The 26,825-nt window shown below is 42.8% G+C and overlaps 1 protein-coding gene across 8 annotated transcripts in view; it reads left to right on the top strand.

Annotated features, from left to right (window-relative positions):
* Nucleotides 1-26,825, top strand: part of CAMK2B (calcium/calmodulin dependent protein kinase II beta) — a 304,019-nt gene that overhangs the window by 145,444 nt on the left and 131,750 nt on the right. For all 8 annotated transcript variants that reach the window (XM_072633743.1, XM_072633738.1, XM_072633739.1 and 5 more), the window contains exon 3: nt 25,333-25,392. In XM_072633743.1, coding sequence (XP_072489844.1) covers nt 25,333-25,392 — 60 coding nt within the window. The remainder of the gene's footprint in view (nt 1-25,332; nt 25,393-26,825) is intronic.

Genomic DNA, 26,825 nt, shown 5'->3' with positions numbered 1-26,825 from the left:
AAATTCCATCTTATTTGTTACATTTGTGCACATAGTAATAGGTTGCATCTTGACTTTGTCATTCAACATGGTAGCTCTCCCTCTTAGTTTTGTGTCATTAGAAAATTCGATAAATGTGCTCTCTTCACTGTTATCTAGGTTCTTGATAAAAATGTTAAAGAGCAAAGATCCCTGGGGCACTCAGATAGAGACCTTTGAAGCAGACAGCAGACTCTTGATGATAATTCTTTGGGTCTGGCCATTCTTCCCATTTGGAATCACCCCAGCCAAGCTGCCATCTAGCTAGCTCACATTGCTCCATCTTGTCCACAAGGATAGCCTAGGAGACTTTTGTCAGATGCTTTGACGAAACCTCAGGAAACTCTGCCCACTGTATTCTCCTTAACTATCAGTCTGAAAATTAGCCTGTCAACAAAGGAGGTGGGGTTAGTGTGTTCTTGAGAAAACCATACTGACTCTTTGTGATCATTGCTTTCTTTTGGGGATGTTCACTAGCCCTCTCTTTAATAGCCCACTTTAGCATTAAGAGACTCTATCTGGAGCTTCACATGGTTCACCTATGAAACTTCATTCACTCCATTTACTCCGAACTTTATTAAGCACTAAGTACCTATTCTGTGCAAAGCACTGTGCTGGGTGTGGTGGAGAGATACAAAGAGGTCTAAGAAATGGTCCATGGCTTCCAATCGTTTATAACCTACTAGGATCTTAGATTTAGAGCTGGATGTATGTCTTTGTGGGAACCTCAGAGGTTATCTAGTCCAACCCCCTCATTTTACAGATGAGGAAACTGAGGCCTGGAGTGGTCAAATGAGAGGTAGTAAGTAGTGGATCTGGGAGTCCAAACTAGCCCCTCTTAACTCCAAGTCTAGTATGCTGCCCATTATACTATAGGCTCCCCACCAGTGTGACTGACATGCTCATGTACGCCAATCTGGCTATTCTCCTTTCCCACCTAGCAGTGTTCTTAGGTCTTCCTTTGGAGAGCCAGCTATCTTGGAGATGTCTCTCTCCTTCCCTAACCCCTCTCTTGGGACACAGTGGAGCAGCTCTCCTAGGGATCCTGTACTGTTTTGGGGGGTGGCAATGTCTCCTCACAGGAGTTGTCTGTTTAGGGCACTCAGACTATCAGGTCTGGGGGAAGGCTGCAGGTAGAGCCAACCAGGGGAAGGCCTTGTTTCCTCCCTTGCCCCATCTCTATCTTCTCTTGCTTTAGTTCAGTAATTTGGGCCCTTTTCATCTCCCCTTTGTCAGAGTGCCCCACCTTCACCTTTGCTGTACCTTCCTTCAGGAATTAACCTTACCATTACCTCCCTCCTTTTGTTTAAAAAGCCTCATAGCATTCCAGTATATCCAGAAAGCTAGCCAGGAGTACAGTTCTAGTGAGTCAGTGTGCATGGGGTTGGCAGCCCAAACAAGCAGGGATGTTCTGTGGTCGGCTCACTTGGGAGAGAGACCCAGAGAGCGTCTTCAGGTCTCAAACTTCTATGTGTCACCTGAGGTCTGCAAAGAGCAAGAAGCAATTGTGGAGAATTTGAATTTAGAATTCAAATGCTGATCATTGGAAAAGTGCAAGCTCATTTTTATCCTCATCTCTTAGTAAAGATGAGTTTTTTGGATCGATAAGTGCTGTATCTTATCTTTTTGGGGGGCAGTAAGGAGCAGTGGGGTGTGTGTGTGTGTGTGTGTGTGTGTGTGTGTGTGTGTGTGTGTGTGTGTGTGTGTGTGTGTGTGTGTATGTGACACCAGGAGGGAGAAGGAAGTGATTACATTACTATCCCTGAAGCTGCCATCTTTTGAACCTGCCCCTAATCCATACCCTATGCCAGCCAGGGTTCTCTCATCCCTCTGGACACTATACCCGATGAGAAGAAAACCTGGTCAGAGACCGAAAAGGGCCCCTTCAAGTCAGAGGGGCTGACTAGGTAGGTCATTTCTGAGAATTAGTAGTTCTGAAATACTTTCAAGACAGCCGAAGCTCCAAGATACAACTTGCCACCAAGGCTGCTGCCTAGTGCTCCAGAGAGGCATGCTCCAAGTTGTCCTAACATTGCCTTTTCAGTCCCAAATCTTGTTCTCGAGACTTCTTAAGACTAATATGTCTTCATCCTTGCCTTGCTCTGTGATTTCCCAAGTGACTAGCCCAGTTAGACTGGCCTTGCTTTCTTTAGAGTTTAGCCCCTCAAAACCTGAACTAGGGATTATAAATAAGACCATGTGACCCTCGTTGGCACTTTTGGCCAACTGAACCTAAATGCCCCAACTTACCCTGACCTCACCTTACAGGTTAGAGGTCCTAGCAATAAAAATTCAAGTCTTGACAATTGTTGGGGGTGATGAGGGACAGAGCATGGTATTAGAATGGAATATTATGTTTGAAGAGACCTTAGAGATCATCTAGTCAAACTCTTTCATTTTATAGATGAGGAAATCGAGGCTTAGAGAGAAGATGACTTGCCCAAGGTCTTACAGCTAGAAACTAGCAGTCAGAACCAGAACCCAGTTCTCCTCAGTCATAGCCAGGGCTTTTTCTCTTGCATCATACTGACTTTCTAATATGACTTCCTCAGATTTTTTCATTTGAAGACTCCTTTATTCCCCCCCCCCCAAAAAAAAATTCCCTTTGCTTTGAGATTGAGGAGCAGCTGAGTTTAAGGCCCTGAGGGTCTACCTCTTGACCACCCCTCAGGGCTTTGGGGCTATCTTTCATCATAACACTTCTGGTGATGCCTTAACGCCCTATGAAGTGGGGTGTAGTTGGCCTCCTTTGGAACCGTGGCATCACCAAACTTACCTTTAATCAGTTAACTAGTAAATTTGACGACCCTTTCTGGTTCTCCTTTTAGTCTGATTGCTTTTCTGTCTCCTTTGCCAGATTATTATCTAAATCTTAACCTAGTAAGCTCAAAGGCTTTTGACTAGAATTTTCATCTCTTGAACCTGTTTAAAAGTTCATTTTCTTAAAAGATTCACTTTATATCAATGTTGGTTCCCAATACTACCCCCCTCAATAAGCACTTCCCCTTCCCCCTTTTACCAAAGAAGTACAGTTAAGCAAATCAACCTGCCACATTAACTAGATCTCGACACATTCTTTCATGGTAATTTCATCAGCCCCTATCTCTCCCCAGATGATGTCCCAATAGTTATATCCAACCTTAATTTTTCTCCTGAATGACAGGCCTAGATCACCAACTACCTACTGGGCACCTCCCATCTATGGGTCCCACTAGCTTTTAAAGTTCAACATCTCCCAAGTGGAATTCATTGTTGACACCCCACTCACTCCCACCTGACTTACTGCTCCTCCAAACTCCCTTATTTTGTAGGAATGTATGACAGTCCTTCTTATCACACTGGTACTCAAACTTTGAGTCATCTTGGAAACTTTTCTCTCCATCATAACTCTCATTTTCTATCACTTGGCAAGTCTTGTCTGTTCTGTCTTCACAGCATCTCTCATATCCATCCCCTTCTTTCTACTGAGAAGCACTTTTATAGTTCAGGTCTCCGTCACATTTGCTCTGGAGTATGCTAGTTCCATAGAGGTTCTCTCTGCTTCAGTCTTTTTCCTTTCCTGTTAGACCTCTATATAGTTGCCAAATGAGTCTGACCCTGCTGCTTAGCAGTCTTGCGTAGCTTTCTCTTGCCCCAAAGGAGGAAATATTGACATGTAGAATCCTCCTCAATAGGGCTCCCTCTTACCTTTCCTATGTTATTTTATGTCAGTCCCTTTTAGGTGTCTTATGTTCCAACCAAACATGCAAACGTGTGGCCATTCTCTGTCACCCCATTTCCATACCTTTCCTCCCTTAGCTTCACCACTTAGAATCCCTCAAGACTGAGCTCAACTTCCTCCTCTCAAGCAGAGCCTTTCCTGAGCCCCCTCTATCCTCCAGCTATTAGTGTTCCCTCCCACAACATTCTCGTGTTTGCGTCTCTGTGTCCTTGTTAAGTATATCCCCATAGCTATTGAATGGAAGCTCCTTGAGGGCAGGAACTTTTGTTTTTGTTGTAGTATCCCCATCTAGCATCTAGCATAGTGCCTGGCATATGGCAGGAGCTTAATAAATGTTGAATTAAGTCTTATCTGTCTACATTTGTGCTCTAGGTAAGAATAGCGCTGTCAGGAGAGGAATCAGAAACTCATAGTCTTTGACATAGAAGGTGATAGGTCTGAACAATGGGGACCCTCTTCCTTTGGACAGCTTGTCTTTCCCCCAGCTCCAGCTGATGGGGAGATTCTACTTTCAGTGAGAATGAGGCTGTGTATCTCTGGACCAATGCGCTTAGGGTCATTACATCCATTCAACCTATGCAAGCAGCATCAGCACATCCACGAGATGCAAGGACTGGCCCGCGTTGGCAGAGGCCATGGCCTAACCTGGCTACTGATTTCGGCAGAGAGGGTCTCCGGGAGTTAGTAACCTTTAGCTTGCTTGGTCCACTCCTTTCTTTTGTGTTCTGAGAAGATTAAATTGTCTGGGATGGCAGAATACTTCCACTGAGTGGAATGCTGAAGTTGTTCAGGAAACATTCCAATTTAACTAGCATTTAATCAACACCTTGTCTGCCCCAAGTGATTCCCTAGATATGGGGCATCTCCTCCAACTTGTGATTCAGTCAGAGCCATTTTCAGTAGCCAACCACAAGAGGTAATTAGTACCACCACTGGCAAGGATGTCAGCTTGTTCCTATTGGAAAAGCACATTTTCTGCCTAATTGGGGTGCAGATTCTCTCCCCATACTGGCCATACGACTGTGAGGAATATTGTTCTGAGCCTTTAGGTTCTGGTAGGCTAGATGACTTTAGCCTTTGAAATTGAGGCTGAGGCTCTCTGGCACTTCGTTGATAGGATTCTATGTAAAGCAGAGGTTTATTAGAACTTGCAAGTCCTGGATTGAGGCTCCTTTGCCTTTTTCTTTTGTTTTTTTTTTTCTTTTGCATGAGAAGAGAAAGTGGAGAGAAATTTCCTCCCCAGTGCTAAACCCTTGGGTTTAAAGTCAGAACCTGTTACTCCTAATCCCAGGTCCCAGGAACCATTGATATGGATGCTTACAGTCATCATGTGAGAACTGAATGGGGCCGTAGACATCATATTGTCTAAATGCTGCATTTTGAAGATGAGAAAACTGAGACCCAGAAAGGCGAAGGGACTTGCTAGAGGTTACACAGTAAGTTAGCTGGCTGTACCGGAATGGTCCCCAGATCTCCAGTGGTTCTCTCACTACACTATGATCAGGTGCACATGGCTTTGATTAATAGCACATTAGACCTAGTTTGGATACAAGACGAGAATGGAAGAAAGACAGATGTCCATGACCAGTATGGGGACTCTTTACTGGGGAGCCATTTAGCCTTTGTAGTGCCCCATTCATTTTTTATCATCTTTTGAATGATAGTGCTTTCTATAACCTCCAGAACTGATAAACCATAGTATATCTGGACCAATTCTTAGTTTATGCTTATGATCTTTGGCAGCATCAAATCAGTGTGCTACATAGCCTTAGCATGGTTATGACAACTCACTATATGCTGGGCTAGATATATTCACTTTCAACCTTTAGCCTCCCTGGTTTGAGTGATGGGTACCTCTTTTGCCTGGTCTAATAACCCTGTTCCACATAATCTTGCTCAGATGTCTGATCATAGTGTGGAGGTGACTCAGAACTCTGAAAGGCAAAGTCAGTGGAACTTAAGCACAGATAGGCTCTAGGAGGCTCTAAAGCCTTCGAGGACAGTGCTCGTGATAGACTGTGACTGCTTTCCAAGAACTAGCCTTGTTAAGGGCCCTGAAATTCCCATTCAGTCTGTTGTAGAGAATGAGTAGGTAACAAAAAATTCTATGAAGAATTTGATAAAATCTTCCAAATTAAATCAACATATATAAAGTGCCTGATAGAGATGGGCATAAAGAATGCTGGGAAAATGTCTTTGGGATTAAGAAACACAGGCAACCAAAAACTTGTAGACTATAGAGAACCTTTATGTATCTTAAATATTTATTCAAGAAGAGGTTTGGGAAGTGCCTGGGAAGAGTGACAATGAAGTAACATCACAAATAATGAAACTCATTATATTTTAACAAGCAGAAAACAAGAGGGTGCAAATGAAGAAGTAATTTCCAAATCAGCTGACCAAATACATATAGCTAGACCATCCACTTTTTAGAGAAAAGTCACATATCAATAGAAAACTGGAAGAATAAAAATGAGAAGATAATTCTGCCTGAGTGTTTAAAACAAACTTTATAATGCCCCTAAGTGTAATTTGGTTGAAAGAACAGACACTGACTTGGATTGTCATCATTTACTAACAGGCTTAATCTTGAAGAATTGAACCAGCTGCTACAATGAGAAGACCAAAAGAGCCTAGAAACCACCTCAGTTAACAGATAATAGATTTGCCAAGGGCAATACCATTTTAGATTACAAAGTCATTTGTAAAATCTAGTGGAGGAAGAATGTGGATGACTACTACATGAGTGGGTTTTGCCTGATAAGACAGCAAAGAGCTGTGGAGGGGGAAAAAACCAAGTTTATTATAGAAAGTATGATGAAAGATTCAATAAAGATCATCCTGGGAGCTTTTGAGGATGAAACTAGAAGGGGGAAAACAAAGAGATGGAAGAGGGACAAATTTGTAAAGATTTCTGTGGTATCATGTAGCTAGAAATTTCAACTTGAAAAGAGGAAGACAGGTTCCAGTTATGCCTTCGATACTTAACAGCCATATGACTTTTATGAAGTTATTTAACTCCTCTTAGCCTCTGTCTCCTCTTCTATAATAATAGCACCTATCTCCCAGGGTTTTTGCAAGGATCAAATGTGATGTGTATGTCAGGAATTTTGCAAGCCTTAAGGGGCTATATAAATATGAGTTATGATAATTGTTATTCTGCACAAATGACGCGAGTCATTACATCGGACTCTTAACTTTCCCATTTCCTGTTGTACTATTTGATGATTTATAAATGATTATGAGATCCTAGCTTTACAGCTGGAAGCGATATTAGGACCCATCCAATCCAAACCCTGTTGTTTTAATTTATCCTCTCAGATGAGGAGCTGGGGCACAGAGAGGTTAATTTACTTGTTCAAGGTCACATAGGTAGTAAGCATCTGAGTTAGGATTTGAACCCAACACTCCAAATCCAACATCATTACCACCCTGCCACATGGAACAGAGGCACTGTGAGAAGAGCAACAGGACTTATCACTAGGTATGCACAAGGGAGGTCTATCCTGGAGGCAGTACAATTTTGAGGGCATCGAAGGATCAAGTCTCAAGATAACTGACAAAGGAGAGAATATCAGATGCCTGGGAAAAATTATATAAGGATGTTATTATTCACTTTAAGAGGCAATTAAGAAAATATCACTAACTCCTTGTTTATACAACTGCTTCCTGTGGGTAATTTACACATTCTTTGACAGTGATCTATGCACATATTGAAGTTATCTGTGATCGAGGTAGAGAGAGGAATGGGCAGATTTTTGCAAACATTTTTTCTCTAGCAGATCACACCTTTGTCATTACATAAAAGGACTAAAAGGTATAGGAAGTACAAGATTCCACTTACGCTTTCATTGGTTGACTCTAATAAAGTATTTGATTCTCTAGTTCAAAATGGCTCTTTTTCAACAAAATGTCTCCCATACATATGTTAAAAACAATACAAGATTCCTTGAAAGATGCTACCACAGGGATAGTTTTGTTCCACAGCCCTCTGATATCAAGAGAGGCATAAAATGGAGTTAATTGCTCACCATAGGTGTTTTCCACTGTCATAGAGGGTGTCCTCTGCAAAGTCCAAATGGAAGTATGATTCCAAGTAGATGGAGAAGTTCTCTAGATTCTCTCTTTTGTGGTTTGCATTAAGCCCCCTAAATGTGATCCATAATCATTCAAAAGAGTTTGGCCAGTTATCCACATGATACAAACCAAATGGATGAAGAATGCCTGTTGTCCAGACTATGCTGTGCAGTTGAGTAGACAACCCATATGGAAGAATAAATGGGCAGTGAGCAAGGCCTGGAATTGAACAGGAGGAATAGAGCTGGATTTCCTTTAAGAAATTACATGGTGCTTTTAAGGACCCCAGTTTTTCTCCTGGAACAGCAGTCCATCTTTTAAACCTGCTTATTCTTCTGGCAATGGCTGTGGATCCTTGGAATGCCATGATTTCTAAAATTTCTAAAGTTGCAGAGCACCCAGAGGGTGATAGAGGAATGGGGAGTAGATGTCAATGGGCTGCAGCACATTACCAACAAAGGATTGTGCAGGAGCAACACCAAGCAAGACAGCAAAGAGATGTCTTACTGACCAAGGAGGTGGGTGGGCCATGTAGCAAGAGTGAGGGATAACAGCTAGGTAGCCTATGTGTCCCATTGGTACCTATGTCAGGAGTTCAAAAGGAAGACCTTTAGGATGTTAGGAAGGTCTCCTGTTGGAAAGACTAATGGGATAACAGGGACAAGAGCCACACCATAAAGAAAGGTGTGTATCAGCTGCCATTTTTATCCCGGGAGGAAGTAACCATATGGATGAGATCAGAAATCCACCAAAGCATTGAAGACATGGAAAGACACTAAAGTGGTCTCTGTATCAGCAACCCTGGATTTAATTCTCATCTCTATCATTTACTGGTTATTTGATTTAGGGACAGGTCATGAGTTCCCTGAGCCTCAGTTTCCCTCAACTATAAAAGTGATGTAAGCAATAGCCCTTGCTCAGAGGCTGATTGTGGGAATCAAAGGAGATAATATATGTGAAAGTGCTTTGTAAACTGTAAGTACTATACAAAGAAGGCTAGGGTAGCTGAAAGAGCACTGGACTTGGAATCAAGTGAGATCTGGGTTCAAATCTCACTTCTGACTTCTTAGTTGTGTGATCATGGTTAAGTTGACTCTGAGCCTCAGTTTCCTCATTGGTAAAATGGCACCCACCTCCCAGTGTTCTAATATGAGTATCCTATTATAGAATGTATATAAAGTGCTGGGTCAGATATTGTAGTTCCTCATCATTGCTCTTATCTACAAGGCTCCTCTTGTAGTTCTTTTTTAATTGCCCGTATGAGAGACCACTTTACAGAGGTGAAATAACCTTTTTGTGTAGATGTTGAGTAATTAATGAGAAACCCAAGTTTCTAGGGTTGGGGAGAGAGTGACAGTCTGTAGAATAAAGGACAGGATATCAGGAGGGGACTGGTGTTCTTCCTCATGGTCACTAAATTTTGTGCCCTCTTTTGTGCTTTTTACATAAGATCATCTTCTAGTCTTCTAGAAATAAAAGGAAATAATCTCATAAAAATGATGTAAATAAAATCCTGTGATGTCCTAATAATTCAGACCCTCATGTTGTCTGAGAAAGGGGGCTAAGCCAAACCCTCATAAATTAGGATGTAATATTAGAAGCACCAGACCTGGGTCTGCGTACTGGTTTTGCTAATTACCTAGCTGCGAGCTCCTGGTCCATCAGATTAAAGAGTGAGACTAGGTAATCTCTAAAGTCCCTTCCAGTTTTGTAGGTCTGTTAAAAAAAAAACAAAACAACAAATTTAAAACACACATTCCTTTCTTACTGGTTTCCTCTTAAGGTCTAATGAGAGGTATCAGAAATAGAATTAATATCTTGGGTAAGGAGGAAGGTCACAGGATGATACCCTCCTTCAGCCCCTTTTTACTCTATATCTGCCTCCATCTTGTTTTGTGTCCTTTCTTCCACTCAGTTTAAAAATACACAAATATCATTCTAGGACCCTGCTACTTTTATGGCTATGTGGTATCATTGACATGCTCTGCTTGGCAGTGCAGATCTCAACCCTTCCATGTCTGACTGTCTGACACAACTTTCAGCCCATGTCATCATTCTTAAGAATCAATTCAGTATTTCACAAATCTGTTGTTTTATCATCACAGAGTCTCTCTCCTCCATTGCTAATGCCAGCCTCTCTACTGTAGCGTGGTAGATCGCTTTCAAAGAATATCTGCCATGGCTCAAAGCTCTATCTCCCTGCAACTCACCTGAGGATAAAGCCCCCATCCCCTTAGACAGATAGATAAGTAGCTGCAGATGACAAGGACTGCCCACTGCACAATGTGCTTTTCCAACTTGGTAGACGTGCCATTGGCAGAACCTGCCACAGTTAGGGTTGCATCTGTGTTATAGTGGAGAACTGAAGTACACCCTGAGGTCAGGGAGACCTGAGTTCAAATCCCAGCTCAGAAACTTAACTAGCTTTGTGATCCTGCACAATTCATTTAACCTCTCTCAGTCTCAGTTACCTTATCTATAAAATGGGGATGATTAAAGTGTCCCAGCCTCCCAGAATTGTTATGAGGATAAAATGAGATATTTGTAAAGTGCTTTGCAAACCTTAAGGTGCTATATAAATGCTAGCTATTATTATTTTATTATGTAGAATGCCATATATGTATACATGTATGCATGTGTGTGCATATGTGTGTATATATACGTACAGATATACATGCGTATGTGTGACTATATATGCATATATAAACACACATGTACACTTGTTATTCTCAAAATAAAGGGGACAGGGAATGGATCTGTGATTTCACTTACAAAGAAAATACAGAGATCTCAAATAAGAAAGAAAAACTCCCAAGTATAAATTCAAGTTGGCATCTTGTTGTTTACAGACAACTAGAGACTTGCCTAGAATTTAGCACCCAAATAAATGGTCAAGTGAAAGTAGAAATTTTGGGGTGGGGATGGTGGCTGTGAAACTTTTTCTTATTCCCAGATGGCATTGCCATCTGCCCTCCCACTGAATCCTTGGGTTTTGCCATCTGTCTTGTATGTTCTCTCCCATATAGAGTGTGAGGTCCCTGAGGGCAGGAGCTCTCTTTTCTATCTGAGCTTACTCCCCCCAGTGCTTGGCACATGGTAAGTGCTTAATAAATGGTTTTCCATTCCATTCGAGGAAAAATGCATCTACACAACTGTATAATAGACATGAGCATATACACACATGTGTACATACATATACATATGCATATGTACACATATGAGTATGTGTGTGTATTTCAGTCATTTTCTATAGAAATCTAGGTGCCTCTGTGGCCTTCTGTCTTTTCAATCAAGCCCAATAGCTGAGCTGCTTTCGTTCTTCTTCATTGCGATGATTTGTTTATTTGGTCTCCTCAACACATTATATGCTCCTGTGACAGCTCCCTTGCGCCTTGGTCTGCAGTGGTCTTCCTTTGCACCTATTGAACCCCTTCCTTTCCCTTAAAGCCCCACTTGAATGCCACTGTCTCCAGGAAGCCTTCTCTGATCCTTATGGTGGGTTGCTATGCTCACAGCTCCCATAGTGCTTTGTCTTGCAGATTCCTAGTGGACAAAGTACTGTTGCTGTCCCCTGACCTGGTCATACCACCTCCATTCTTTGTCATGAACTGTCCCTATACTTTGGTCGGTGTCCAATCTATCTTTCAGAATATAAGCCCCACAAGGACAGGGATGGCTTCGTATGCATTTGGAATCTTCCCCAATGCTTAGCATAATGCTCTGCACCCACTGGAGACTTGAGAAATGCTTACAGAATGCAGAATAGTGAATGTTCAAAATCATTGATTTCTTTCCTAACTAGTTTATTTTCCTGCATTCCAGGGTCCCGGATCTTACTGGGGGTTGTTGGCTCCCAACAACAATAGGGACACCAATTTTTTTTCTTGTTCCTGACTCAAAGGATTGGTCTGTTGGCTTTTCCCCAACCTGGATCATTCCTAGAATTCCTAGAACCTGGTCCCTCCTCTTCCTCCTCTGCCTCCATATGTTTCTTAGTGTCCTTGGCTTCCTTCAAGGCTCCTTTTAGACATGATCCAACTATGAGAAACCTTCCCTCTTCTCCAGAGTTGTTAGTGCTATGTATCTCTGTCCTCAAATTATGGTATTAACTGCTCATCGGAGACAATCACTGGTAGGTGTCTGTGACCCTGGGTGAGTCACCTAACTTCTCTGAGCCTCAGTTTCCTCATCTGTGAAATGGGAACGGTAATGGCACCTCCCTTACAGGGTTGTTGTGAGGATCAAGTGAGATACATATAAAATGCTTCATAAACCTTAAAGGGCTATGTAAGTGTGAGCTATTATTAGTATTATGGTTGTGTTGCAATAGAATATAAACTTCTGGAAGACAGGGAATTTTGTCTTTGCATCCCTGGAGCCTAGAATAGTGTCTTGCGCATAGTAGGAGCTTAATAAATGCTTTTTTGGAGTGAATTGAAATGAGTGGAAATGAGTAACCAGTAACCCTCTTCCTTCACTAATCTGTGGCAAAATGTGCACAGTATGAATGTTTCAAACCCTCCAAGGGGAAAGGGAGCTCTGTCCTCCATCAGTGTTGTACAGGGGAAGGGGCCCCAGCTTGAGAGTCCTAAGACTTGCACTTGTATCCTGGCTTGGATCTCACTTCTTAGTGTGACCTTGACCATGTCATTCTCCCCAGGCTTCAGTTTCCTCATCTATAAAAGGTCAATAATATATATATATTGTCCCACACTTTATGAAAAAGTGGGAATGCATCATTGCTATTGGTCATGACGATGATAGCAGACAGAACCTCTGCCTATCCTCCTTATGGTCATATTATGACATCCTCATCAGCATCCTATGTAAGACATGAGGATTTTTTTTCATTCCAGTTTGATGGACTAAGAGTCCAGGGAAGGCTCTTTAAAAAGGTCAGTGCTTTCATCACTCTGCATCCAAGCAGAGCTTTATGGAAGTCATCTTTAGAAGCCCTCGGGTTCTGCTGAGGGTCCTGCCTTTCAGCTCCTGGCATTGGCTGTATGGTTGTAAAAAGAAGAAGAGAAAGAAAGCTTGCCCAGGAGTAAACCAGCTCCTGGAAACAGAACGTTCTGTGAAAACACTTGGTTCAAGATGCCTTGATCTTGCACCTTGAGACAAGGGTTTCTGACCAAAGTGTCTTTCTGCCGTGATGTCGATGATAGAAGTGTTGTGGGGTGCTAGTGCTGGTTCTTCCTTCCCACTGAGATTGGGGAAAGGTGGGAACAGGTAGGCTGGGGAGAGAGAGAAGGGCAGGCAATGGAGAAACATGGCCATTCAACAATGGCGGCGGGGAATGGATGCATATAACTAGATGCAAGGTGGCCAGCACCACTGCTGCTTGCTCTGAGGCTCACTGATGACTCGGTGAACCCGGGGATCAATTGACATATTATCTGTAAAGTGTTTAGCACAGTGCCTGACACATAGTAGACACTTAATAAGCACTTGTTCGTTCCCCCCTTTTCCCCTTCCTGCTTATGTGAAAAAAAGGGTTTGGAAATGAATTAAGAGAGAACCTGGGTTAAGAGGGATGAGAAGTATCTCCCAGGGCCTTTGAGCTGAGCCCCTCCTATAACACTTAGTGGAATCTAAGATGATGAAATTTAATAGGGATAAATGTGAAGTCTTACTCTTGGGCTCAAAAAACCAACTTCACTAGTATAAATTGGAGGACTTGGGGATGATTAGGCGGCAGCTTGTCTGAAAACGAACTGGTGTTTTTAGTGGACTGTGATCTTGATAGGAGTCAGCAGTGTACCCTAATGTGATCTTCCATTACACTAAGGCACAGGAAGAAGGTGGTTTTAGTCTGATGCGTCTGGAGTGTTGACATCTGTTCTGTGTGCCATATTATAGGAAGGATATTGATAAACTGGAAATTGTCCAAAGGAGAGCAACCAGAATGACAAAGGCTTTGAAAAGAGCATAGTTAGCCTGGAGAAAGAAGGCTGGGCCACAAGTGGTTTACTTGAATTACCAGAAGGAGGGGCTAGAGTTATTCTGCTTGGCCTCCAAAGACAAAATTAAAGGATTGTGAGTGAAAGTTAGAAAGAGGCAGATTTAGTCTTGGTATGTTGGAAGGGGTCCTAATGAGCAGAACAATTCCCATGTGGAATGGGTGGCCTCTGAATACAGTGGTATCACCCTCCTTGGAAGTCTTCAGGCAAAGGCTCAATGCTCAGTTATTGGGTGTGTTATAGTGGCGCTTCCTTTCGGGGCTTTGGATTGGAGCAGATGTCTGTGGAGGTCCTTAACTGACCTTCTGCCATTCTGTGATTTTTCCTTAGCCACTTAGACAGTTCATCCTTCTGTACTCAATGCAACCCCTTGCCCCAGATGGTGGCTATTGTAATTGACTCATTTAGTCAGAGAAAGCCCAAAGAAGCATCAACTCCAGGGCACCCTCATGGGCCCCAAATGGGGGTTTAGGTGGTTTGAATTGGCAATGAACATTATTACCTAGGGCCTCATATTGAATATTAGCTATGATATACTGTAGTTAAACCTTACTAATTGGGATTCGTTGGGAGAAGGCTGGTCAGAATTAATAGAAAGTGTGAATACTAGATTTATTTCTAAGTTTAGTGGTATCCTTTCCAAGTACTCAGTTCTCTTCCCCCGCCCCCCAACAAGATCAGTGATAAACTAATATTTGCCCTGGTGAAATCTTGTCCGATTTCCTTTAATGACTAGTTAAAGGATCATTCAAATGAACATGTTAAGTGCTTCTTTACAAATAGGTGCTGCTAAAATTTCTCCCAAGTAGATTAAGACAGCACCCCTGTAGTCTTGTTTACAGTATCAGTTTGTTCAATGAGCTAGCACCTTTCCCATCCCCCCTCCCCCAACTGGCCAAAGGTAAATTTCAGCCCAGTCTGGGTCAGTGTGATCACCAAACCTCAGAGTTGAATGAAACTCATGTAGAAATATAGTCCAATAACTCACTGACCAGGAATCCCCTCAGTCACACATCCAATGTGGCCATTCAGCCTTGCAAATACTTAGACGGTCATCACATCTTCCCCAAGTCTTATCCAATTTAGGTCAGTTTAGCAAGCAATTTAGCAAGCATTTATTTATTCATGGTCTACTCTGTGCCTAGTACTGGGCTAGGTGTTGAGGATGCAAAGACAAAAACTAAATGGTCCCCACCCTTAAGGAGCTTGTATTTGCCTGGGGGTTGAGGTAAGGGAGGGAGATGAGGCATGTGAAAGAGTATGTATCCATCTAAGTGAATACAAAACGTATATCAGTTTCCTCTTCATCATCCCAGATGTTCCTGGGACACAGCAGGCATCTCTATCATTTTCCCTTTTAAATGTTTTATTTTTACTTTTTTCATTTATATTGTTACTTTCCCATAATCACCTTCCCTCACTCTAGTACCCTTGTGCAACAAACAAAATCAACACATTGGTAGTGCCTGAAAACACAGTCCTGGTTTTGCCTCGGAGTCTCTTGGCCAAGATTGGCAGAAGACATGCTTTACTATCAGCCCTCAGAAATTATGATACTCTGCATTGATCAGAGTTCTTTGACGCCTTTCATTATTGCTTTCCTTTACATCATTGTGGTGGGTCATGTAAAAATTTCCCCTGGTTCTGCTTGCTTCATTCTGTATTACTTCATATTTCTTTCCCCAGGTTTCTCTCAAATTTTTTTGAGTTGCTCCCTTTTTTGAGGTGCAATAATATGACATGACATTCTTATGCAATTTGTTCAGCCAATCCTAAGCTGATGGAGGTTACTCACCTTCCTTTCAGGTCTTTACTATTATAAAAATGCTGCTAGAAATGTTTTGGTATATGCAAGACTTTTTGTCTTTGACTTCTTTGCAGTGGTATTGCTTGGTCAAAGACTATGAATATTCTGTCTTTTTTTCCCCTTTTTGTTTTAGAGCAAAAATGAAACTTTTCCAGAAGAGTTGGAACAGCTCAGTTTCACCACCTTTGAGTTAGCGGACCCACATTCCACAGCAACTTCGGATATTTACCATGTTTGCCTTGGGCTGCCTATATCTGTCTGGCTGGAAATATGGTGAAAGCTCAGTTGTTTTCATTTGCATTTCTCTTATTATTCGTGATTTGGAGCATCTTTGTGATGGCTATTGAGAGCTCTCATTTCTTCTTTTGCAAGCTTCCTGCTTATATCCTTTGGCCACTTAACCCACAAGGGTCTGGCTCTTGGGACTTGCTTGGTTTTCTTTTTTTTTTTTTGACAGTTCCATCCCATTTTTAATGGCAGATGGACAGGGACTTCTGTTCCACAGAGTCAGTCACCAAGTCCCACTCCTTGCCTCTCCTTCCTGTGACTTTTTGGATGGTCTGTCACCTAATGCCATTGGTGCATCTGCATTATCTTCCTGTGGAGGGCCGGCTAGCCCCTGATTCCTTTACAGGACTACTACTTCCCCTGCCTCTTCCAGAAGAGCCTCCTGACTGCTCTTTACAGTGTGGTGGTCCTTGTTCCTTTTCTCCTCTGTGTGACATTCTTTTGCGCTCCAAGCTCCCTAGCAGGTCCTGATGCTCTTATGCCCCTTTAGATCCATTTCCTTCTTTGTTTTTACCTTGATGCCCTTCTTCCCAGGTTTTTAAAGGACCATTTCATTCTCCCTGGCAACTTGGAAAGAGGAAAGGCATTCTCAGAGCCCCTTTACCTTTTTGAGGAGGGAGACCAGCCTAGTGAGTACCTACCTTTCTTCCATATTGAGTACATATAGTTATCTGGCCCTGATAGAAAGACAGATGTCACACAGTCCAGGCAATCCTTGCCAAGTTCACCTTACCCTCTCTACTTGCTGGAGGTAGGGTCCTCAGTTCTCATTTGCTCCTGTTGGTAGTTACTTGGAACTCCAGGGCATGAAAGTACTCCCTCACTCAGCTCCTTCCAGAACAAGAGCTCTTGGAAAAGTGATTAGCGAGGAATCCCTTTACTAGACTTGGTAGGTGCCTTTCGGCTCTTGAGAGGGTTGGATCTCCCCCTTTCTCTCTCTTCCCACACGTGCAATTATCAAAACTGACCTGTCCCCTAAAAGAAGGCAAGGCTCTCCCTGCCCTCCTCCTGGTAAGCTCCCAGATCCCACAGGAAGAGGTGCTGAGGGGCAGGCAGTGGAGGCTCTGGCTGAGGGAAGCAGTGGGCTGGGCTTAGAGATGCACAAATCTTCTGAGGACTCACTTCTTTTCTTTGGTCTTACCTATTTGGTAGGCAAGTAAGAAGCATATTGCTTACCTGTTCTTTGCTTTCTTGGATTTTTAGCAGGTGGAGGAGAGGATGCTAGCACACCTTTTACTCTCTTTACTTGGTTTGAAGACAGGCAACTCATGTGAGCTGAAGTCATGGCAGACTCAGCTGGGCACAGGAGAGGCAATCTGATTCCATCCAATTTACAGGAAGGCTTGTGTGTCTGTATCTTCAAAGTTATGACTAAGATTATATTCTCAACTTATAAAAGCTTCATTTTTGATGAATTTTTTAGGTTCTCATTGAGCTAGAATCTTTCCTCCCCTCCTCCCCATCCCCACTGCCAAGTCTTTATCCTTGGTAAGCCTCATTAAATATCCCTTCCTCTTTTTTTCCAGCTAAATTATCTCTCTTTATTCAATGGGGTTTAGCTAGTCAAATGTCCTATTCTCTAAAGCCTAAAAGATCTCAAGTTCATTTCTAGGAACTAGAAAGGAGGAGAGAGGCATTTGTACCCCTAAATACTTTTTCAGAGGAAAGGTCCCAACACATTTAACCAATAACTCAGATTTTTAAGAGTCTTCTGGACATGGGTATGGCCTGAAGTCATGAGTCAGAAATCAGCTAGCTGCTAGCCCATATGGACACTCTTCATTCATTCATTCATTCATTCATTCATTCATTCATTCATTTATTCAACAAGTATTTGTTGAGCATCTACTTAGTATCTATTGTCCTTATCACTAGGAGACCTTACCCTACTCAGTGCTATGTTCCAAATGCTGGGAAGGCTCTGAGGTCTAGGATTTACACTTATCAGGTTTTGCAAACTTGTTTTTATTATGATGAGAGAGAAAATACAGGATTATTGGTTTTTTTTCCCTGGGTTCATCCATTGCTCATCCATGAGCATTACCTCCAAATGAATGACAAGCAGAGAATAACAGCTTTTCAGAGCCAGAAGGGAGCTTTGTGATTATCTCATGTTACAGATAAAGACCCACAGAGCAATGACATGACTCGCCCAAGGTCCTACAGCTAGCTAGCAGCAGAATGAGAGCCATGAAGGAAGGCTTTCTGTGACCCAGACCATCCATCACCTATCAGTAGCATGGTCTACTCTCCACCCTCCACCCCCCCCCTTCCTTTCAGTGGATTGAGAAGAGCAGGCAGAGAGTGGCCCTATTCATGTTAAGTGATTCCCCTTTGGACTGATCCCATTCCCTTACTCAGAACTGACATGTGACTAGTTTGGGACTTATTCCTGTATTCAAGCCTATTATAAGCATGTTTCCAATGACTTCATTCATCATGTCTTTATTAATCATATTTGTCCAGCCTGGGGATTTTAGAACCACAGAATCTTGGAGTCAGAAGGGATCTCAAAGGTCATTGAGTTCAACATATCCTTGGGCCAGCATCCCCTTTCCTCTGTGAACCAGCTGCCAGAGCCAACCACTGAGAGGCAGAAACCCCAGGCATCCCATGCCACTGTTGGATAACTTCTTACACCAAGAAAAAATTGGCCTCTTGGGAAATCCCACCTACTGTTCCTGGTTCTGTTCTCTGTGACGAAGCAGAGCAAGTTGAATCTGTCTTGAAAAACTTAGCCATCCTGTACTCCCATAATACTCTCTGCTCCATGCTAAATCTCTCCGGTTCTTTCACCTGATCCTCATATGGCATGGTCTTGAGGCCCTTCACTATCCTGGTTGCTTTCCTCTGAATGTTCCCCAGCTTAATGTCTTCCCTAAAATGTGACACCCAGAACACAGCACAATATTCTCTATGTGTTTTGATTAGAACAGAATATGTCACAAATTCCAAATTAGTATTTTGGTTTTTTCTCGGATAGATTCATGTGGTAGAATGGGCCTCCTACTAGTACCTCACCCTTCCAGGGCCCTAGAACCTGCTAAAAGCAACCTTGAAGGCTCTTTCCAATTCATTCTCTTTATCTGTGGAGCCAGCATGTGTGGTGGAAAAGGCAGGTGGATATGGAGTCAGCAGACTTGGGTTCAAGTACCAGTCTACTATTTACTTTCTGTGTCACCTTGGGCAAATCAGTCTCTGAGCCTCAGTTTCCTTATCTATAAATTGAGGGAACTGAAAGGCTCATTCCAGCTCTAGATCTCTGAGAAGGAGGCCTGGTCCCTCCTCTCCGTTGTACAGATGGTGGACAGGGGAAATTGCTCATCCAACAATCCTTCAGGGATTAAGATGCAACTTGCTTTCTTTGCATACACCCAGGTTTCATCAGTCCATCTGAACCACCCGAATGACTTCTCCCCAACCTCTAAGGAATTCCATGGTGCCCAGAGGAGTTTTGTTTCCAAATCACTTTTCTGATTTGAGAATGGGGTTTAAAGAATGAGGCCTTTGTGGGGCATGCTTTACTTGGTCATTCATTGTAAGGGCATGCTCTCTTTCCACTTTTTTCACTGTCTTATAGAAAGTGTGGAGGAAGCTTCCACCTGTGGCCCTCGTTCCTATTAATGAGATCAACGTAATGCCTTGCAAACTGTAGGCGCTCCATCAATATTAGGACCAATGTTGGGTATAGTTGAGTCAGACATTTTCTCTATTCCTTGCCTTGGTTCTTGTTGAGAGAAGGAAAATATGCCTGCATTTAAAAAGCATGAAATCCTCCTGCTCCATGTAGAAATCCTTTCTGGTGTCTTAACTAAAACCCTTGTTCACACTGTCTTTTCTAAGAGTCATTCCTTAGTTGATAAGTAGTCAAAAATTATAAATCATTTTCAAAAGGAATGCACATTGATAACTATGTGAAAAAAATACTCCAATTTGCTAAGAGATAACTGAAGTTTCGCCTCACACCCATCAAACTGGCAAAGATGGTAAAAAACCAAAATGGTAAATGTTAGAGGGTTGTCAGAAGTCAGATATGCTGATATACTGTTGGTGGGCCAGTGAATTGATCTAATTCTGAATGAGAGTTTGGAATTAAGTGAGAAAATGAATAACTCATGTGTGCTCTGTGCCAGCTATCTCACAAATTCTCAAAGAGGTCAGAGACGATAATAAAGAACCCAGAGATAACGAAACATTCATAGCAGCATTTTTTTTTTTTTTGGTGTTAGTTAAAAACTGGAAACAAAGTGGTAACCTATGGATTGGGGAATGGCTAAAGAAATTGTAGCCTAGGAATGCAATGGAACATTATTTTACTATAAGAAATGACAAATATGTGGAAATCAAAAATACATGGGAAGACTTGGATGAGTTGTAAAGTGAAGAAAGTAGAGACAGAACAGTGTACATTTTGGTCCTGTGAATGCAAATAAAAAACAATATTAAAAGACATAAAAAATTCAGATCAAACACAATCTTGGTTCTAGAGGATGGATAATGAAGCATGCTTTCTCCCTCTTGGTGGGGAGGTGGTGCTTTATGGGTATAGAATGGTATATATGCCTTCTATCACTGTTTCTGTGTCCTTTCTTTCGGTTTGCTTTTTCATTGTTATAAGGCAGAGTTGGGGTAGATGGGTGAGTATTGGAAAGTGCTTGTAAAAATGGTTTTTTTTGTAATTCAATTAAATATTTTTTAAAAAACACAAATTATGTCTTTTCTATTTCTTCTTTAGGACCAGAAAATCAGTATTTTTGTTTCCCTCTGCCACTCCCCTCCCCCCCACCCATTGTCACCTATTGTCTCTCTGGTCCCCCTAGTTGTTTAAAACAATGATGCTTCAAGGCCCAGCTCCAAAGTGACTTCTTTCTGGAAGTCTGCCTTCCTTCTTCCCCCCAGCTCTCCAGGAGCACTTAGCACGGTGTGGTTGTTTTTTTCACAGTAATCCCAACTCCATTTTATCTTGTGCTTTATGACTTAATGGGGATGTTTTTTGTGGCCCATTTCCACCTGTCTTCATAGCACCCCCTGTGAGTAGGTAGTGTAGGGTCAGAGAGCTTTAGTTCAGGGGAAGACCATCGAGAACCTGCTGAGAAGTGGTGGGACATAGCTTATCTGTTCCTGGGCTGGACTTGGGATCTGAGAGACCTGGTTTCGAATCGTGCCTTGATATAACCAGGCTGTGTGACCATACACAAGTCAGTTCATTACCCTGAGACTGTTTCTTCATCTGTAAAATGAGAATGATAATACCATTGTGCCTACCTCATGGGGTTATTGTGAGGCTCAAATGAGCTAATGTGTGAATAGATATCTTGTTGCATAGTACAGATGGGGGAACAGAGGCAGAGGATAAAATAAAGTGACAGGCTTAGGGTCACACATCTAGGAAGCAGTAGCAGAACTAGGACTGGAGTCTAGGTTGGCTGACTTCAGAATCTCCAGTGCTATTTCTACTTAGCCCAGCATACTGGCCCCCATGACACTCCCACTTCTTTGAGCACTAAATATGTGTAGAATTGATAGAGGCACAATTACACAAACAGCATTTTGTTGAACAAACATTCTGTCATTAAGAAGGCACTGTACAACGAACTGGGAATTTTTTTTAAAATAAGGAGCTCCCAAGAGAAATCACCCTCTAATAATGCCAACTAGAGAGAGTTTGTGAGAGTGGCTCTGGACGCTGAGAGGGGAATGATGGCTTTCTAGCCAATATATGTGCCAGTTGGCCTCTGCTCTGAATCTACAGTGACAAAAAAGTTTCCTCTATCTCCCGAGGTGTTTACATTTTGCCAGGGCAGGAGTCCTTAACCTTTTTTTTGGAATGGACCCTTTTGGCAGCCTGGTGATACTTATGGATTCTTTCAGAATCATGTTTTTTTAAAAGTCATAATTGAAGGAAACGCTAAATTTTGGTTGCATTTCAGTGAAGATAAAGATGTAATTTTCCCCCACCCACACTCATGAAATCCCTGAAACCCACTCCGGAACCCCAAAACTAGAAGGAGACAATATGTACAAAATAAGAGTGGCAAGAAGAAAATTGAGGAGGGAGATGGCACAAATGATTCAAGAGGGAGGTAATCAGGCAAGGCTTCACAGAGAAGGTGGCATCTGATCTGAACCTTGAAGGATTCTGAGAGGTAGAGAAGAAGGAGTGCATTCCAGGCATGGGCTACGGCTTGTGCAAATCTGTGCAGGTGGGAGATAAGATTTTCCAGATCAGAAAATGGCTAGTAAACCAGTTTGGCTTTAATGGAGAGGAAATAAAGCTGAAGAGGAAGAGTGGGACTAGATTGTAGAGGGCCTTGAATGCCCTTCATTGGGGAGTTAGTGTTGGAAGGAAGGTTTCCAAAATTCCCTGCAGCCTTTAAAGCACTGTGTAAATAGTAGCTATTTGCTGTGGCGGCTGCTGCTGTTGGGAATGTTATTATAACAGGAGTAGCAGCTGTCATCAAGGAAATGTGCGATAGAAAGGGAAGGTGGGCTGGTCAGAATGGCGAGGTATGACATGTGGACAGCCAGAGTGCTCTACTGGTATCCTTGAGATTTCAGGAGAAAATGAGGAAGGGACCCAGCATGTTGGGTAGGATCCTGGGGTGGGGGATGCTGGAAAGACATGGACAAGATCTGCACAGGATGGGCTGCAGTATGTGCTGGGGAGGGAACTTCTGAATACGTGAGATGAGTATTCATTCGAGTATATCCTAGAGGCAATGGGTTGAAGCATCTGGCATCCCATTCTTTTATTCAGCCCTCAATGCCTTGTTGATTTTACTTTGATAAATATAACATTAAGGGGGAGTGCTGGATATGGGAGTTTGGTGGTCTAGGGCTAGTGATTTGAAGCTGTAATTCTTGTGTGATCCCCTTGATGATGGCAAGGCTCTCATAGGGGCACAGGGCCCGCAGAGGGGTTGGCATTTTACTTTTTGGGAACTATCTCAGGCTGAATAGCACCTCCAAAATGCAGGGCATTTGTGGCCCCTGTGTTTTTCATGCAACAGTGCTGGCATGTGAGAAGGAAAAGTTAGGACTCTCCATGTGACAGAGATGTGGGTTTGGCCCCAGAGGACAGTGGGGTTCCATCTTTTTTTCCCCCAGTACCTCCTGTTTGGAGGAGGCTTTTGTATAGAGAGTCAGGCAGATGAGTTTCTATGTACCAAGCAACAAGCAGCGTGAGTGGGCGTCTGTATTCAAGACTCCTGGGGTTTATTTCTAGCTAAACTGCTGATTTGCTCTCTTGCCCTGGGCAAATTCCCACTTCTTTCAGGTTTGGTTTTCCTCCTTGTGAGAGCAGCATGCCAGTACTGCGGAAGCTCAAGAATATATCTCGCTAGCGCAAAGGTTTGGCTAGGCTGTGGGTCAGCTCGTGTCCCCACAAGCAGCGGCACCACAGATGGCAAGGACCGATTTAATGTGTTCCTCCTGGGGTGTAACGGAATGGGGTGTCAGGAGACACTTCAGTTTGAGTAATGTGAAAGGGCTTTGCCAGATTTATTTCGTGTTCCCCTTTATGAAATCTACTTTTCTGGCCAAATGAGCCAATTTGGTTAGTTGCTGAACTTGATACTCCATCTCTCACCTTTGTTATCTTTGAACGTGTGATCTACCTTGCTTAGAATGCATTCCCTCATCTCTACCACAATTTTCTTTTAATTATCATGTCTAACGGTCTTTTTTCAATCCCCATCTTTTTTTGACCTTTCTTTAACCTTTGATGCTCGACTGCTTCTCCTTCCTCTTGGATACTCTATCCTCTCTAAGTTTTCATGATTTCCAACATCTTTCCTGATGCTCCTCCTTGTACCTGTGGCCTCCCTCCTAGACTTACCATGTGCTGTATCCCTCCCAGAGAATGTAATCTTCCAGAAGACAGGGGCTGGTCTCCCTTTTGTCTTCATTCCCTTAGTTCCTTGTACATAGTAAGTATGGGTTGATGTCCTACTTTCCCAGTTAGCTGTGTGTCCTTAGGCAAATAAATCCCTTGTCTGGGGCATGATGCTCCATCTTTAACATAAGAGGGTTGCACTAGATGACTTCTTAATTTCTTTCTGGAACTACCGTGCAAATAACAGAGAGGTCTCATCCTGCCCAAGTGCTAGAGTCATAAGAGGTTGTTACAGATAAAATAACTCCTATTGCATCTCATAGTTTGAAGGACTTAATTTGACTTTTGCAGAAGATTTAAATGAGGAAAAGTGAATAGACAAATAAATGGCATCATCTCTGGGTGATCACACGTGGGCTGTCCATTTGGAGGATCATCCAAGAAAACCTTGAATCCAGAGGAAGGTTCTCACCCTTGGATAGCACCTTCATCCTCACCCAAAAGGAGCATTGGACTTTAGGTTAGGAGAGTTCTGGATATGAATGTTGCCTCTGACACTTGAGTTGTATGACTATGAGAAAGGCAGTTAATCTTTCTGAACCTCATTTTTCTTCGTCTGTTAATAAGTCAAGAACCTGTGGTTTTGTCTTGTGAGAGCTCTCCCCATCAGCACAGACCATGTATGACCCATCTGTTAATTAGGTCTTGGAGAGTTGCATAGGGCTCAGATAGATGGACTGACTGGTCTGTGGTCACTCTGCTCCACAGCTTGGCATTTAAAGCTTCTTCCCCATGTAGGCTTAATGCACAGTACTCCCCTAAACAAACTCTTCCTTCTGACCAACTGGTCTGCTTGTTCTTTACCAAACTTTCCACTCCAGCTCTCATCTCCATGTCTTCACAGTGACTGTCCCCCATTCCTGAGCATCCTTCCTCACCTTTGCCTCTTAGAATCCTTGGCTTCCTTCTAGATCAAATTCGTGTACCATGATTTTGGAAGAGCTGGGGCTAGAAGCCAACCCTTTTGACTCTGCGTGTTGGCAGAAAATCATAGACCACATTACAAAGCTAAATACTTTGGCATCCTTCTTGCTATTCTTTCAGGAGTGTAGATACCTACCCAGAAGTTGGTTATGAATGCATTCGGGTTTCCATGTTCTTTTCCATTCCACACAAGGTGACTGAAGAGTAATAGATGCATAGGAGATGCAATGGTCTCGACTCACCCAGACATGTCAGGGGTGAATTCGATCAAGTGGGAGAAGGAGGGAGAGGAGGGTACAATGGTAAGGAGGCCAGCCCCATCACAGGGATGGCTGTGCCATCCATATCTCTCACATAGTAGGGATTGTGGAGGGAGGCCAACCCTTAGAGAGGGTGCTGAGTGTGGTAACCTGGGGCAGTTGCTGCTTAGATCATCAGTGGACTATAAGGTAAGGAGCAGGGATGGCAATTACCTTAAAGAGCAAGTGCTCCCTCTTTCCCCAGTGGATTGTTGGGGACTTAGGAAGAAGTTCTCTTGTTCCATCCAAGTTATGGCTCTGCCTGGAAGGATTTAATTACTACCACTAATAGTCATATCCCTTGGATTCAGGGTCATGCCTCTTTCTCTGTTTTCTGTCTTCAGATCATCAGAAGCTGGAGAGAGAGGCCCGGATCTGCCGTCTCCTGAAGCACTCCAACATTGGTGAGCATTTCCTTGAGAAGTCTTGGTGGGAGTGGTGGTGGTGGGGGGGCTGGGGAGGATCCCTTGGGGCCAGCTATTCCTCCTGCCTGAGCAGCTTCACTTGACAGATGTCTTGAGGGCTCTCACAGGACACTTTAGGATCTCACAATCAGAGCTCTGTGAGGTGCTTTCTTTTATTTTCCTCTCATCACTTCCTCCTTGAAGCTTCTTATAACCTGACAAAATCAGGCTTTGAGACTGGAAGGCACTAGGAGAGGTCACTGACAGAAATTTTCCTGGCCTCTTCCTGATACAGGGTGCCCATCTTAGAGTTCTCCAAAATCCTCCATTAACCCAACTTTGCCTACTTGACACTCCCCTTTCTTCCTGCCAACATGCAGAGATGCAGGCTAAGAATACCTGTTCCCTCTAGACCCTGGAGTTTAACTTCCATTGCTTGGAAAGTTCTAGAGTGGATCACTAAAAAGCTGATTGGTGAACTTGTAGAAAAGAAAGCAGTGACTACACAGAGCTATCACTACTTCATCTAGAACAGGCCATGCTAGACAAAAGTTATTTCCTTTTTGGAGAGGGCTGATAAGCTGGAAGAGGCCACAGAGTATAGTGTAAGAGAACTGCCCTCAGAGCCTGCAAGACTCTGAGACATGTTGGCCATGTGATCCTGGGTGAGTCTCCTAACCTCTCAGTGCCCCAGACCACTCTCCGAGACTAAAAGTCACCTGAAATCCCCTGAAATCAAAGGGTCAGTCTCTATTCCTGCTTAGTTGGTAGAAGACAGTAATGCTGTGGGTTTAGTTTATCTAGATTTTAGGAAGTATCTGATGAAGTATCTCACACTATTTCTGTGGGAAAGGAGGAAAGATAGGGATTAGATCAGAGGTGTCTAACTCTGGGTTTTGGCAGTTTGACTGCCCCAGAGCCAGATTAAAATGTGATTGGGAAATGTTTAACAAAATAAAGAAAAATACAGTGCAACACAGATAATGTTTATTTGTGGTTTTCTAAGATAGTATCTGAGTTTGACACTACTGGACTAGATGATCATATAATTAGATGGATTCAGAGCTGGTTGGATGAATGGACTCAAAGGGACTTGTTAATGATTCATTGTCAGTGTGGCAGGTGGTCTCCAGTGGAGTGTCCCAGGAATCTGTGATTGTCCCCATACAGTTGAACATTACTAGTAATGGACACATTCACCAACTTGCCTTATGACCCTAATTAGGCTCAGAGTTTTATTTAACATGTTAGATGACCAAGTTGGGATCCAAGAAGAACCTGACAAGCTAGAACATTGGGCTAAATTTAATAAGATGAAATGAAATATAGATAAATGTAGAATCTTACATTTGGGTACCCCAAACTCAACTTCACATGTACAAGATTGGGAAGACATATATGCACATTAATTTGTTTGAAAAAAAAAAACAAAT

The sequence above is a fragment of the Notamacropus eugenii genome, chromosome 1, assembly GCF_028372415.1.
Source record: "Notamacropus eugenii isolate mMacEug1 chromosome 1, mMacEug1.pri_v2, whole genome shotgun sequence".
Taxonomy (NCBI): domain Eukaryota; kingdom Metazoa; phylum Chordata; class Mammalia; order Diprotodontia; family Macropodidae; genus Notamacropus; species Notamacropus eugenii.
This window is presented reverse-complemented; position numbering and strand designations above follow the sequence as displayed.